This window comes from Syngnathus floridae, chromosome 21 (genome assembly GCF_059516105.1).
Source record: "Syngnathus floridae isolate MCC-2025c chromosome 21, RoL_Sflo_1.0, whole genome shotgun sequence".
In the NCBI taxonomy this organism is placed as follows: domain Eukaryota; kingdom Metazoa; phylum Chordata; class Actinopteri; order Syngnathiformes; family Syngnathidae; genus Syngnathus; species Syngnathus floridae.
In genome coordinates, this window is record NC_142433.1 from 8,090,729 (window position 1) to 8,103,149 (window position 12,421).

Consider the following 12,421-nt stretch of genomic DNA (forward strand, 5'->3'; position numbering starts at 1 on the left):
AGTGGGCATGTTAGGGATCCGAGTCACGGCACCGAAATGTTAGAGTGATGTTCACTCTAACTTATTTTGTAAGAACCACACGGGAGACAGTATGGCTTTTGAACACTTGCAAGTGGAGAGCTCGTTCGTCACTGTGCATACAGCGATGATCGAACGAAGTCTGACTTTGGATTCTTCCAAGAGAGTATTTATTGAGAGAAAGCAGGGTGGGGGTGAGAGTGGACAGGATGAGGTTGAAACCCCTGGCCTCTGGTCAAATCATAGCAGGGGGTGTTTTACGATGTTGTGTAAACAGATCAACTTAGTTTGCTTCCTCTGCAGCTGGTCAATCAGTTCAAAGGATCTTAGCACTTTGTTCTACTACTTTGTCAAGACAGGACAAGTTTGGTTAATTATTACAGGTTACATTCCAACATAATCATAGGATCAAACTAATCTATCAACCCTAACAGAGTCTAGATATGGTAGCTGTCGACAATAATTGGGTAACCACTTGGTAACATTATCAGGATGGGGTCCAGCTCTGGTGGCTGCCTGATGGCATATTTGCTCTCTTCTGGATTGGCTAGCCACTGGCGTGTCTTCCAAATGGGGTCTGCAGCTCTTTGGATGTAAAACAACTGAACCTTTTCCAGAAGTGACAGTAGCAGGCAGCTATCATAACTGGACCCAAGACAGAAGAGGTGCAAGCAGGTGGCTCATCTGATCCAGGACAGATACGAGCAGACAGCAACGGGAGCTGGACCTTAACGAAGAGATGCAAGCAGAGCACCATCTCTTTTCCTTGCTTGAGTCATTCTAGAAGGTGAACAAGTGCATGCAAGGGGCAGATGGAAGCTTCGGGGAGCGTGTGACACCACACCATCTGTCCCCTCCCCCCCCCCCCCCCCCCCAATGTTACATTGGCTCTAAAATGCAGTCAGGAATAGAAATGAAAGCCAAAGGCAGGTTGAAAACCGTTTATTCCTTTTTTAAATATATTTCTTCATATGCTTTTATATATATATATATATATATATATATATATATATATATATATACACACACATACACACACACACACACACACACACGTTTATTCTGAATAACATGAGCAGAATGCGGAAGGAATGTCCTATTTTGTCCTCATCATTATAATTATGCAACCATTTAAACGAGCTACAACAAAGATGTCCTAAAAGAGGTTGATCTAGAAAACGAACACATTTGTAAACACAAGAGGGTGTTGACATGTCGACGAGGGTATTGCAGGGAAAGCGCGTTTTCCATTTAAAACGAGACTGACACAGCGCAAGTGGGGTGCACAATGCGGGCACGCGCACACAAACATGCTTGAACAAGATTACTGTTTTTTTTTCAACTCACTTATTGTGAGGAAAACAAAATAGAGAGGATGAATCCTTCAGGAACGCAATGAAAATAAAGACGCCATCTCTTCATGTGTGTGCCGTTTTGTGAACTTTCCCATTGCTGCCACCCATCCAGATGAGATGCAAGCAGATGGTTAACCAATCCATATGAGGTGCAAGCAGGAGGCTGCCACAGCTGGATTTCATTAAAAAGAGGGGAAAAAATCTCTAGCAGAGCTGGGCCCAGTCCATAGAACGTGCAGACCAGAGCTGGATCTAATCTGGAAGAAATGCAAGCAGGCAGCTATCGGAGCTGGACCCGATGCGAAGGAGGCACCGGCAGTCAGGACCACCTGTACCTGCTCTTCCTGATCAGCTTCATTCATGGAAGTCGGAATGTGACGTTGTGATAAGGCAAAAAGTAAAAAAGAATAAAGACTAAAAAAACAAAACATGTCTTATGCTTAAAAAAAGTATTTGGTGCTCTCAAAGAGAAGGGGAAAGGATGAAAGAAAGCAATCACGTCGAGTACGCTCCACAGTAAGGACTGCAGGGTGGAAACGACGAACGAAAGTCTGGTTCCCCTCAAAGGAAGGGATTTTCATGCATGGGATCACCAGACAGGGGACAAGTGGTCCTGGGACAAGGCTGACTTGCGCAACACCGATACCATATGAAGAGGGGTACTACTCAACATCAACTGCGGGAAAGGGTTGGGGGCGAGCTAAGTGAGTCGTCCTGCCCTGCTAGCACTCGTGTTTGGTGGACAACCCGCCCGGGATACAAAAATAAGGGTGGATGGTGGCGGTCGGTGGTGGTGGGGTCGTTCTACGTGGACTGCTCGCGTTGTAGGGCTGTGATGTCCAGATGGGGAGGGGCCCGCCCGCTCCACTCGCGCAGCTGCCCGTCCTTGTAGAGGAGGTTGAGGGCCGGCAGAGGGACGCCTGACTCGGCCGAGGGCTGACTGAGAGGATTGGTCATCCCGCTGTCCGGCTCGTAGGGCGGACCACCATCCTGTCCGTGAAACAAAACGAGATGATGTGATCTAGATTGCACGTGTTCAGCTGTAAATATTTCAATCTTGTGTTTGAGACATTCTAAGTAGTTCTGCAAGTGTTCGAGCCTTGGCTGAGGTCACGTTGAGCGTCCCTCACCTGGAAAGATTGAACGAAGCTCAGCACCTTGAGGGACAGCTTCCGGCTGGAGTGAAGCAGCTCTTGCAAGCTGTGGAGCAAAAAGCGTGAGTGCTGTGCCACTTGCGATCAATGCCAATGACGCAATTCACCAAGGCGTCACCTGTCGCTGCTGCAAAGCTTGTGGGCAGCGATCTTGCGGCACACCTTGCGGTTGAGCTCGGAGCTGAAGAGCGGCATACCGAAGCACAGCTCCAGGGGAACCCACTCGTCCTCGCACGAGAGGGCTGCGGACGGCGGAGAACCATGCCAACGTGCAAACTTTTGAGTGGAGGCCAGCGGGGACGGCTTCGCTGGCTCTGATGGCAAACGTACCGTCGGCCTTCGTCCGTCTGTCGCTGTTGTTCTCTTCCGACACCAGTTCAAAGGACTCGGTGCTGCCATTGGTGTCCGGGCCTCCTCCGAGGTGGGTGTCTCCTACACATGAGAGAGATTTGTGCTCATTTGTCACCGATGTAAACCTAAAGTGGATCAGGTTTGACACTGATTTGATTTTTAGGAGCTTTTGTTTCATCCTTATCTGGATGTTCAACCTTCAATGCAAACTCTCAATCCAGATCAGAAATGGATCAAAAGTGGTTTATGACCCAGTCACCACAGAAGTGTGCATTTTGCAAAAGTCTGTCTTTCTTGGTCGCATCGCGGTTGTGTTGGTACACCTCTGCACTCGATGGTGTCGCTGGGCCGCCGGCGGTGCTTGCTGTTGGCATTGAGCATGGTGATATAGCCGCACTGGTGCTCCAGATCCACGTGCTCGCGCAGTTTGCCCAGTGCCTTGTGCACGCACATGTTGGAGTAGGAGAACTCTACAAAACGTGAAAGCGACAATGGCAGACTTCAACAATGGACACAATGTAAATTGTTTTGGGAGTTACTGACCTCCCTTTAGGTCCTCCTCGTCAAAAGGGAATGGGAGGTGCACAGTTTCGCCGTGGCCGTGCATGCCATGACCCTACACACACGCACACACACACGCACACACGCACACACACACACACACACACACACACACACACACACACACACACACACACACACACACACGCGTTAACCACTGCGACAGCTGTCAATCAAATTTTGGACAGCTTTGGGCTGTTCACCTGGATAAGAACGGCCGAGTGCGTGAGAGCGTCGTTGAGCATGGCCAGCACGTTGGACGTGGGAACCACGCCAGGATCGTGACCCCAGGATGTGATCAGCAACCTGTCGTAGACCTGACAGCACAAGGCAGTCCCATGAGTATGAAAGAACGATGCAAACGTGAGCAGGCCTTTAAGTGTGGCATCAACATTAGCTGTGCCCGTGTCTTGCTTTTAGAAAAGAAGAGCTTTAAGTAGGTCAGGTCTTTGTTTGTGCTGCCACTCTGCCCTTGGGATTTCCTCCAGTCCAATCCCCTCCTCGCATTACCTGGATACTTGAGGAGTCCCCGCGAGAGACTTCACCTGAAAGATGTCAGGCAGCTTGCGCAGCCTGGAGCCTTTGGACAGCAGCAGTGAGGGCGGACCCTGGCCGGTCACATGGTACAGGAAGAGCTTGAACCAGATGGAGCTCACCTCAGGGATGGCGGGCCCGATGTGCTGCAGCCACAACAACCACAACAAATGCATGAGTCTATCAGCAAGCACGGGGGAAGCCATTTCACGAACGTGTACCTGAGGTGTGCAGCTGCTGATTGGTCTGATTTCGTTGCTGAGCGGCGCCATGGAGACCAGCAGCTTGTAGTTCTTGTTGAGCACACGACTGCAGGTGGCCTGGTCCAGACCTAGGAGGCTCTCGCAGCGCAGCATGTCCAGCGGGAAACCTGGTGGCCGAGCAACACCCTGCTCTTTGATTGAACTTTTTTTTTTTTTTTTTAAATGCATGATCATTTAAAAGACTTTAGAATCTCTATTAGAATTGCACTGGCGTGGAAACGAGTCGGACAAGCACCCGGGGGGCACCGCTTACCTATATTTGGGAGATCAGGTCCCTGGTCCTGAGTGAGTTCCTTGTTGTAGCGTAGGAAGAGGATGGTGTTCTTCAGGGTGAGGGCGTGATCAAAGTAGCGCTGCGCCTCGCCCTCGGCCGTGCTTTCCACCTGCGGAAAGGCCGAAAGAAGCAAAAGAGCTCGAGGAGCGCGACCCTTGACTTGCGCTTGCAGCTGATCGACGAGATCCTCTGTCCCCACCTTCTCCAGCTCAGCCAGGAAGCTGTCCAGCGTCTCGTCGGACAGCTTGCCCACCTCAAACATGGTGACAGCGTGACTCTTGAGGTTGGGTGACAGGTTGCCCATCATGAGGAAGGCGGTCAGCGTGGAGTCGAACAGGAAGGCGATGCGCTTGGTAGGCGCCACCGCGGGGAGGCTCAGGCTGCTGACGCTGCCCGTGTCCGCTGCGCATGCACACGCACACGCAAGCGCACACACACCAGTCAAGACATACAAAGTGCATGAGCGTGTGCTTGCTATCAAGCAGACCTTGGTCCTCCAGACTGGTGGTGTCCGTATCTGTGGCCGAGGATCCTCCCTCCATGACGGGGCTGCCTTGTTCCCAGGACAGCAGCATCTTCTGAGGGTCCATGGTGCTCCTGGTGATGGACAAGACAAGTCAGAACGGACACCCTCTGGAGGGGAAGGGGGACGTACTTAAGTCTGTTGAGGGAGGGGGCGTTTTTCCAGGTGGGGTGGAGCTGCTCGGAGCTGATCGTCTGACCTTTCTTCACAGCAAAGCCCAGACGGCAATACATGGACACGGCGTTCTGGTCGCGAGAGCAAAATATCGGAGGAGGAAAATCTGTCCGCTTGCACGTCGTCAACGTCCACGGACGCGCCGGCTTACCTTCACCAAATCCAAGTCGATCTCCAACACGTTTGCCAGCTGGAGGTGGGAACGCAAATGAGCGGGATGAGCAAATCCGCTCAGGGCGCCGCGGAAGGATGCGTCTTACCTCGGCGACATTGGTCTGCTCGTCAATGGACACAAAGATTTTATAGAGCAGTGTCTCGAAGTAGTCGCCCTGCACACGGTTCATGACAAAGCCCTCCAGCGGCGGTACTGTGGAGGCAGCCACAGTGACACCAAAGCCAGTCAATACGCCGGCGCGAAAACCATTCTGTACGGCACAAACCTGAGATGCAGCTGTCGTCCGAAATGGGAACATCCAAGTAAATGAAGCCCCGGTTGTACAAACCTGAAGATGGAAATCAAAACAATCTTCCACAGACTGCACCAAGACGACAGACCGCGACGCTAGCTTGCTCACTTAGCACCACGTTGTACTCCATCGAGCCAGCCAGCTGGGGCCCTGAATCGATCATCTTATCGATGGCTTTCTTCTCGGCCGAAGAGCAGATCTGCGATGACGCAAACATGGCGTCATGTCAGCGGGACATTCGCGCGGGCCCCTCGCCTACACGTTCTCTCACCCTGATGTCATCTTCGGTGATGTAGCCCGTCTGCGCCACCCACCACGGCTCTACCGAGATCTCCACCGGTTTGGATGGGAGAAGATCCCGCGCCGATTTCCGGCGGAAGAATTTCTGAAAAGGGTAGAAAAGGTAGATGTTTTACAGATTGTGGGAATGGCGCACGATGAAGCTACACTGCAGGAACACAGTACCGTATTTTCCGGACTATAAGTCGCTCCGGAGTATAAGTCGCACCAGCCATAAAATGCCCCAAAAAGTGAAAAAAAAGATATATAAGTCGCTCCGGAGTATAAGTCGCATTTTGGGGGCAATTTATTCGACAAAATCCCACACCAAAAACAGTCATGAACGAGCAACAACAGGCTTAACGATAGCAACAACAGGCTAAACGATAGGTATGCTAACGTGACAAACACAAACAAAGAGCTGAGAACGGGCCTGACGTAACATATAGAGTGATTAAGGACAACTATTACATAAATAACATGTTTATAAAACCATCAGTGTCACTCCAATTCATTAAATAGCAACAACAGGCTAAACGATAGGTATGCTAACGTGACAAACTCAAACAAAGAGCTGAGAACGGGCCTGACGTAACATATAGAGTGATTAAGGACAACTACTACATGAATAACATGTTTATAAAACCATCGGTGTCACTCCAATTCATTAAATAGCAACAACAGGCTAAACGATAGGTATGCTAACGTGACAAACTCAAACAAAGAGCTGAGAACGGGCCTGACGTAACATATAGAGTGATTAAGGACAACTATTACATGAATAACATGTTTATAAAACCATCGGTGTCACTCCAATTCATTAAATAGCAACAACAGGCTAAACGATAGGTATGCTAACGTGACAAACACAAACAAAGAGCTGAGAACGGGCCTGACGTAACATATAGAGTGATTAAGGACAACTATTACATGAATAACATGTTTATAAAACCATCGGTGTCACTTCAATTCATTAAATCCATCGATCGTTCTTTGTCAACAATGGGTGCGCACGGCTGAGGGCGCTTGCATTTCAAAATATTCCACATATTCCACAGGCTCATATAACGATAGATAAACTATATTTCAAATAACTATAATACAAGCCAATAATATTATCAAACCATCCGTGCATTTTAATTCCATTAAATCCATCGATCAAATTCCTCGTCCTTTGTCAACATCGCCGCGCGTGCGCCCTGACGTCAGCCTCGTCTTTATTCCACAGATCTACTATATAACTATATTGTAGCGTTAACAAAGTACAAGGATAGACGTGGGTTTGGTAAACGGCTCTTTATTAAACAAAACAAACTTCCAAGCGTGTGGCGGCGTGGACTTCCAGACAGACCGGGCGTGCGTAATGGCCATGTCCGAGCCCCGCGCACCGTTCGCGGACAACCACTCGGCCGAGCGCCGGCCCCCGACTCAGTAGAGTAGGACCGGGCATGCGTAAAAGCCATAATAGTTTTTCAAACCTTCTATGTCACTCCAAATCCTTAATTCCTTCAAACTCTTTGTCCTCCGTGTCACTTAGAAATGATCACCGCTAATGATGTCCTTGTGTGGGCACGTTTGTATGTAAACAACCGCCGCGCCGCGCTACTGACGTCACTTGAAATAGTAATCCATTGGTACATCACGGTTCTCCAAACTGTCTTTCTGCTGCTCGATTACTGTTTTCAGCTGCATATTTTACAACTTGAAGTTTGGAACCTGCAAAATATGAGTTTCTTTTTGGTGCCATTTTTCTTAAGCCCACCCAGTTGATGAGTCACGGCCAACGGTGAAATTTAGAGCGCCCTCATCCAGTTTCGTCTGAAAATATAATTTTTTTTTGGTTGTTTTATCAAAGTCAAAGTCTGCTTTATCGTTGATTTTTTTTTTTTTATATACTAAGACACGCAAAGAGATTGAAATTACGTTTCCACTATCTCTTGGTGAGATAGTACACATGTGCATACAAGCAACACAAAAAAAACAAGAAGGCACAAACAATGAATATATAAGAGTGTTGAATAAATGATAAATAAACAAATAATAATAAATAATAATAATAAATATAATAGGAGCAAAAATGGAGCAAGTGTACATACAGCAGACAGTGGACTTGGATATGGTGCTTTAAAGTGTTAATTGCTTTATTTGATGTTTTCTCTATTTTTTATGTTTTGAATATGTTCAAGATAAAGATATAAAAGCATGTGAAGTGATCAACTATACTAAAAATAACATGGGAAGTGGTCAACTATACTTGTAAGTGATGTCTTAATGATCAAGTAAAAATTTGTGAAAAAAAACATATATAAGTCGCCCCCCCACCCAAACTATGAAAAAAACCGCGACTTATAGTCCGGAAATTACGGTACTAAAATTGAGTCAAATATGTGCTCCAGGTCATCGTGGACGTGCTTTTTTTTCAACCATCCCAGAGATGCTTAAAGCATCGAATTCATTGCAGATGTTCAGGATACACATCTCTCACCTTGGATGAGCGGCACTGGTTCATCAGGTCAATGTACTGGTTTCGCCCGATTCCAAGCAGCCTCAGACCTGCGTCATGACACAAAGTGGCGTGATTTAAAAAGAAAAAAAAAAAAAGAAAGAGAAAAAAAAAAAAAAAAAAAAAAAAAAAGAGTTGAACTCAGCACATGACAAGAACGTAACTTGCACAATGCAGGAGAGTGAAAACTCACAATCAGCAGCGGTGAAGTTGGGCAAGGAGTCGTAACTCTTCTCGCTGTTCATGATATCCTGGAGGCCCAAACAAAACGAGCGATGGAGAAAAAAGGAACAATGAAAACAAACGTGATATGAACGACTAACTGCTGGAAGAATACATTATTTTCCGTGAAGGACTAGATTGTCTCCAGAAAGGCACCCATTGTTCCACTTGAGCGAGCAGCAAGTCATGCCCTGCCAGGAAGCGGCCGCTTACCTCCATGATTCCAACGTAGTAGGAAAAGGGCGTGACGCGCAGCCCCTTCACCATGATGTCCGACAGGTGGTAGGGGTATAGCATCAGGTGCTCACGGCTGTACTTGAGCAACTCCTCGTAGTACTTGCGCTCATCTTTGCGCACATGGCGCACTGCGGCCGCAACGTGGAAACAAATACATATTGACTTGCTGGCAAAACAATCCTGCGGGAGCTTGCAAGAAAAAAGCTCACCTAAGTTATTGCGGAATCGCAGCTGGTTGCGGATGCTGTACAGCAGCACATGTTTCTCGTACTCGCGCTGAGAGTTGCCCAAACTCTGCAAATAAGTATGCAAACAAAGGATGCGTAGGTAGAGCATGCGTCACTTCTATGTGACGGAATGAAGAAGTTTGAGATCCCTACACTTCATCATTTATTTAAATGTCGCTTGGTACCGATTTGAAACTTTTACATTTTCTTTACACTAATGTATTCTATGTGGTCCCAAATGTTGTTGTGATTAATCAGAAAGATTTTGTAGACATCTGCAATGATGAGCGAGTCAAACCCAGGTGTTTAAATGTTGACTCCAATTGACATGCATTCTGAGATTTTCAGACTACAAGGTACAAATCAACGTCTAAGGTCATTTAAGGGTATTGAACCCTCCAGCCCAACAACAAACGATGTAACTTTTTCTTGCAAATATTTATGGTATGAGCAGCGGTTATGTCATGTGATGGTGCTCGCTGCCTGCCTGTCTCTCACGGTGACATTGACAGCCACCCCCGCCCCCCTTAAGGAGGCGGTATCCTGTCACGAGTGGCCGACTTTGGACATTTGTTTTCAAACGACATACCTGTTTGACATTAGCCGGCAGCTTATTCCACGGATAATTCTGCCTGATGTGGAATTCCACGTCTGTGTTCATCGCAAGCTAGCTCGTTAGCTAGCTAGCTGGCTGGCTAGAAGCCCCTGAGACGATGAGGCGCTGTTCCACGGTGACCACCAATGACAGCCCCACAAGATCTCCCAAGCCACCGCTGACGCCCCCTCACCGGTAGCCGACAACCAAGCAAAGCGTCGCCTGGTTCGAGGAGTAGAGTTTCCCTCAGTCTTCTTTCTGCCTTCTCCTGGCAGGCAATTAGGGGACGTCCACTTCCTTGTTGTAGTTCTGGCGTCACGCTTGGGACTACACGCGTCACTTCCGGCTGCCATTCATGCGAATGGGTTATGATACTGAATAGAAAATTTCAGCAGAAAATATGAAACCCACCTTTTTAGTCTCGTAATTTACAACTGTAAATTAGTAGGAATGTAGTAAAATACAGGAAGTGAAGCTAAATATTTTTTCGGGTACTATGTAAAGGTATTGTGGCAGCCCTTAAGACACACACAGCTTTATTCTTTTTTTATTATTCTAGATTTTTTTTGTGGGGGCTCGGTTATAGAATTTCAAGACTTAAATCTCAAAAAGTTGGAATGTTGCAGCTGACCTAATGTGCCACCAGGGGTCGTTAAATGTATGTGTTGGACAAAAAAGTGGAGTTGAATGGATAGATAAATGGATTGACAATACAGTCAAACCTCGTGTTAGATAAATTGTACATATATGTTATCATGCGTTCCCTAATGAGTACTTATTAATAAGATTATTGCGCAGAATGCTTGCTGTTTCGCCTTGCAGACGTCCACCAGGCCACAAGTCATACGATGCTGTCTGGAGCTTCCTGACCTTCTACATCTCTGGGAATCCAAGAAAGCTTTTGATAGCTCAATCTATTTTGTTGATGTCTGCACATGGCATTTTGTCCTTGCACTCCTTTCTCATGGCGTCTTGTCTGTGACTACTTGTTTCACAGTAGTGAAACGAGACTAAGCCATGCTTTCCCCCCCACCTGTTAGGGGCTAGTCTCACATTGTGGGTAGGGCATCCCAAAATAAAAAGAGCGAGGGGTGTAAACAGATCTTTAGTGTAGTCGGACTGCTGTAAGTCTGGATGCACTCCTCGCGAGAAAAGACTCAACATTCTGCCTCACTGGTTTTGTCTGCTGATCCTTTTGCTGATTTTGAACCTGACACCTCGGTTTTCGACCACAATCCGTTTCAGAAGGCGGTTAGAGAAGTGAATCGGTCGAATTCCAAATCCATTTTTCCCGTTACAAATAATGGAAGAAAATTTAATCCGTTCCAAGACTAAAGAAAACTTTTTCATTTGCGCATTTTTGTCCAATCGCGCAACTGCAGCACACCGCCGAACGCGCAAGCATAGTGCGCCGCCGACCGCGCAACTGCACCGCGCTGGTCGCATTATTATGACCAGCATTATTATTGAGCCGTCACTGAAATTTAAAAAATATTTTTAAAGTCTTGATGTACTTTCCGAAATTTAACTGGACCTAAGTGCGCAGGAAGCTTAATTTGGTCCGATCGCGTAACCCCAGCGCGCCGGGCGCTCACTGTCGCATTGCTTTAAAAAAAGTTAAGTTACAGTCCCAATGATTGTCACACACACATCTGGGTGTGGTGAAATCAGTCCTCTGCATTTATCCCATCCACGTGTGATTTTGATCCATCCCCTGGGCGAGAGGGGAGCAGTGAGCAGCAACGGTACCGCGCTCGGGAATCATTTGGTGATCTAACCCCCAATTGCAACCCTTAATGCTGAGTGCCAAGCAGGGAGGTAATGGGTCCCATCTTTAATAGTCTTTGGTATGACCCGGCCGGGGTTTGAACCCATCACCTTCCAGCCTCAAACTGTACCACTAGGCCACTGAGCCACTGAGCTGAGCGTCTTTCAAGAGCATCTTCGTGTTTTAGGATGACTTTACTGCTCCCACTTGCTTTCGTTGGAGGCATGATTAGGGGTTAATACACTGCTCAAAAAAATTAAAGGAACACTTTGAAAACACATCAAATTTCAATGGTGAAAAAAAAAGTTGGATATCTATACTCATATGGACAGTTTAATGTCTCAGGAACAAAAGGATGCCACATCTTTTGATGGAAATAAAGGTTTTCAGTCTACAAAGGGCTCAGTATATAGACACCCCAAAAATCAAAGTGAAAAAATTATGTGGCAGGCTCGTCCATTTTGCCTAAATTCAATTTCTGCAACTCAAACTTCTTTTCAGTATCTTGTGTGGCCCCCATGAGCTTGTATGCATGCTTGACAACGTCACGGCATGCTCCTAATGAGACGACGGATGGTGTTTTGTGGGATGTCCTCCCAGATCTGTCTAAGGGCATCAGCAAGCTCCTGTAAAGTCTGAGGAGCAACCTGGTGGCGTCTGATGGACCGAAACATTATGTCCCAGAGGTTTTCTATCAGGTTTAGATCAGGGGGTCGTGAGGGCCATTCAATTGTGTCAATTCCTTCATCCTCCAGATACTGTCTGCATGCTGTTGCCACATGAGGCCGGGCATTGTTGTGGCTCAGGAGGAACCCAGGACCTACTGCACCAGCATAGGGTCTGACCATGGGTGCAAGGATTTCATCCCGATACCTAATGGCAGTCAGACTGCTGTTCTCTAGCCTGTAGAGGTCTG

At 47.3% G+C, this 12,421-nt stretch overlaps 1 protein-coding gene across 1 annotated transcript; it reads right to left on the reverse strand.

Moving 5' to 3' along the window:
* Positions 1–944: 944 nt before the first annotated feature.
* fam91a1 (family with sequence similarity 91 member A1) lies at positions 945–10,064 on the reverse strand. Its single transcript, XM_088364284.1, has 23 exons — positions 9,732–10,064; positions 9,125–9,209; positions 8,892–9,043; positions 8,650–8,707; positions 8,439–8,506; positions 5,946–6,059; positions 5,783–5,873; positions 5,648–5,710; positions 5,468–5,574; positions 5,359–5,397; positions 5,166–5,278; positions 4,998–5,107; positions 4,710–4,912; positions 4,490–4,619; positions 4,195–4,343; positions 3,985–4,119; positions 3,643–3,756; positions 3,422–3,494; positions 3,202–3,348; positions 2,858–2,959; positions 2,646–2,769; positions 2,504–2,573; positions 945–2,363 (listed from the first exon to the last, which is right to left on the reverse strand). The coding sequence occupies exons 1-23, from the start codon at positions 9,801–9,803 to the stop codon at positions 2,178–2,180; spliced, it is 2,505 nt and encodes an 834-aa protein (XP_088220410.1). The 5' UTR covers positions 9,804–10,064; the 3' UTR covers positions 945–2,177.
* Positions 10,065–12,421: the final 2,357 nt, after the last annotated feature.

What these genes read in the sequence shown, in the direction of transcription:
- fam91a1 (XM_088364284.1), bottom strand. Translation starts at nt 9,803, where the DNA reads ATGAACACAGACGTGGAATTCCACATCAGGCAGAATTATCCGTGGAAT. An exon ending in GCGATTCCGCAATAACTTAG is followed by an intron (nt 9,044 to 9,124) that starts GTGAGCTTTTTT and finishes TTGCGGCCGCAG; the next exon opens with TGCGCCATGTGCGCAAAGAT. An exon ending in AAGCTTTGCAGCAGCGACAG is followed by an intron (nt 2,574 to 2,645) that starts GTGACGCCTTGG and finishes TTTGCTCCACAG; the next exon opens with CTTGCAAGAGCTGCTTCACT.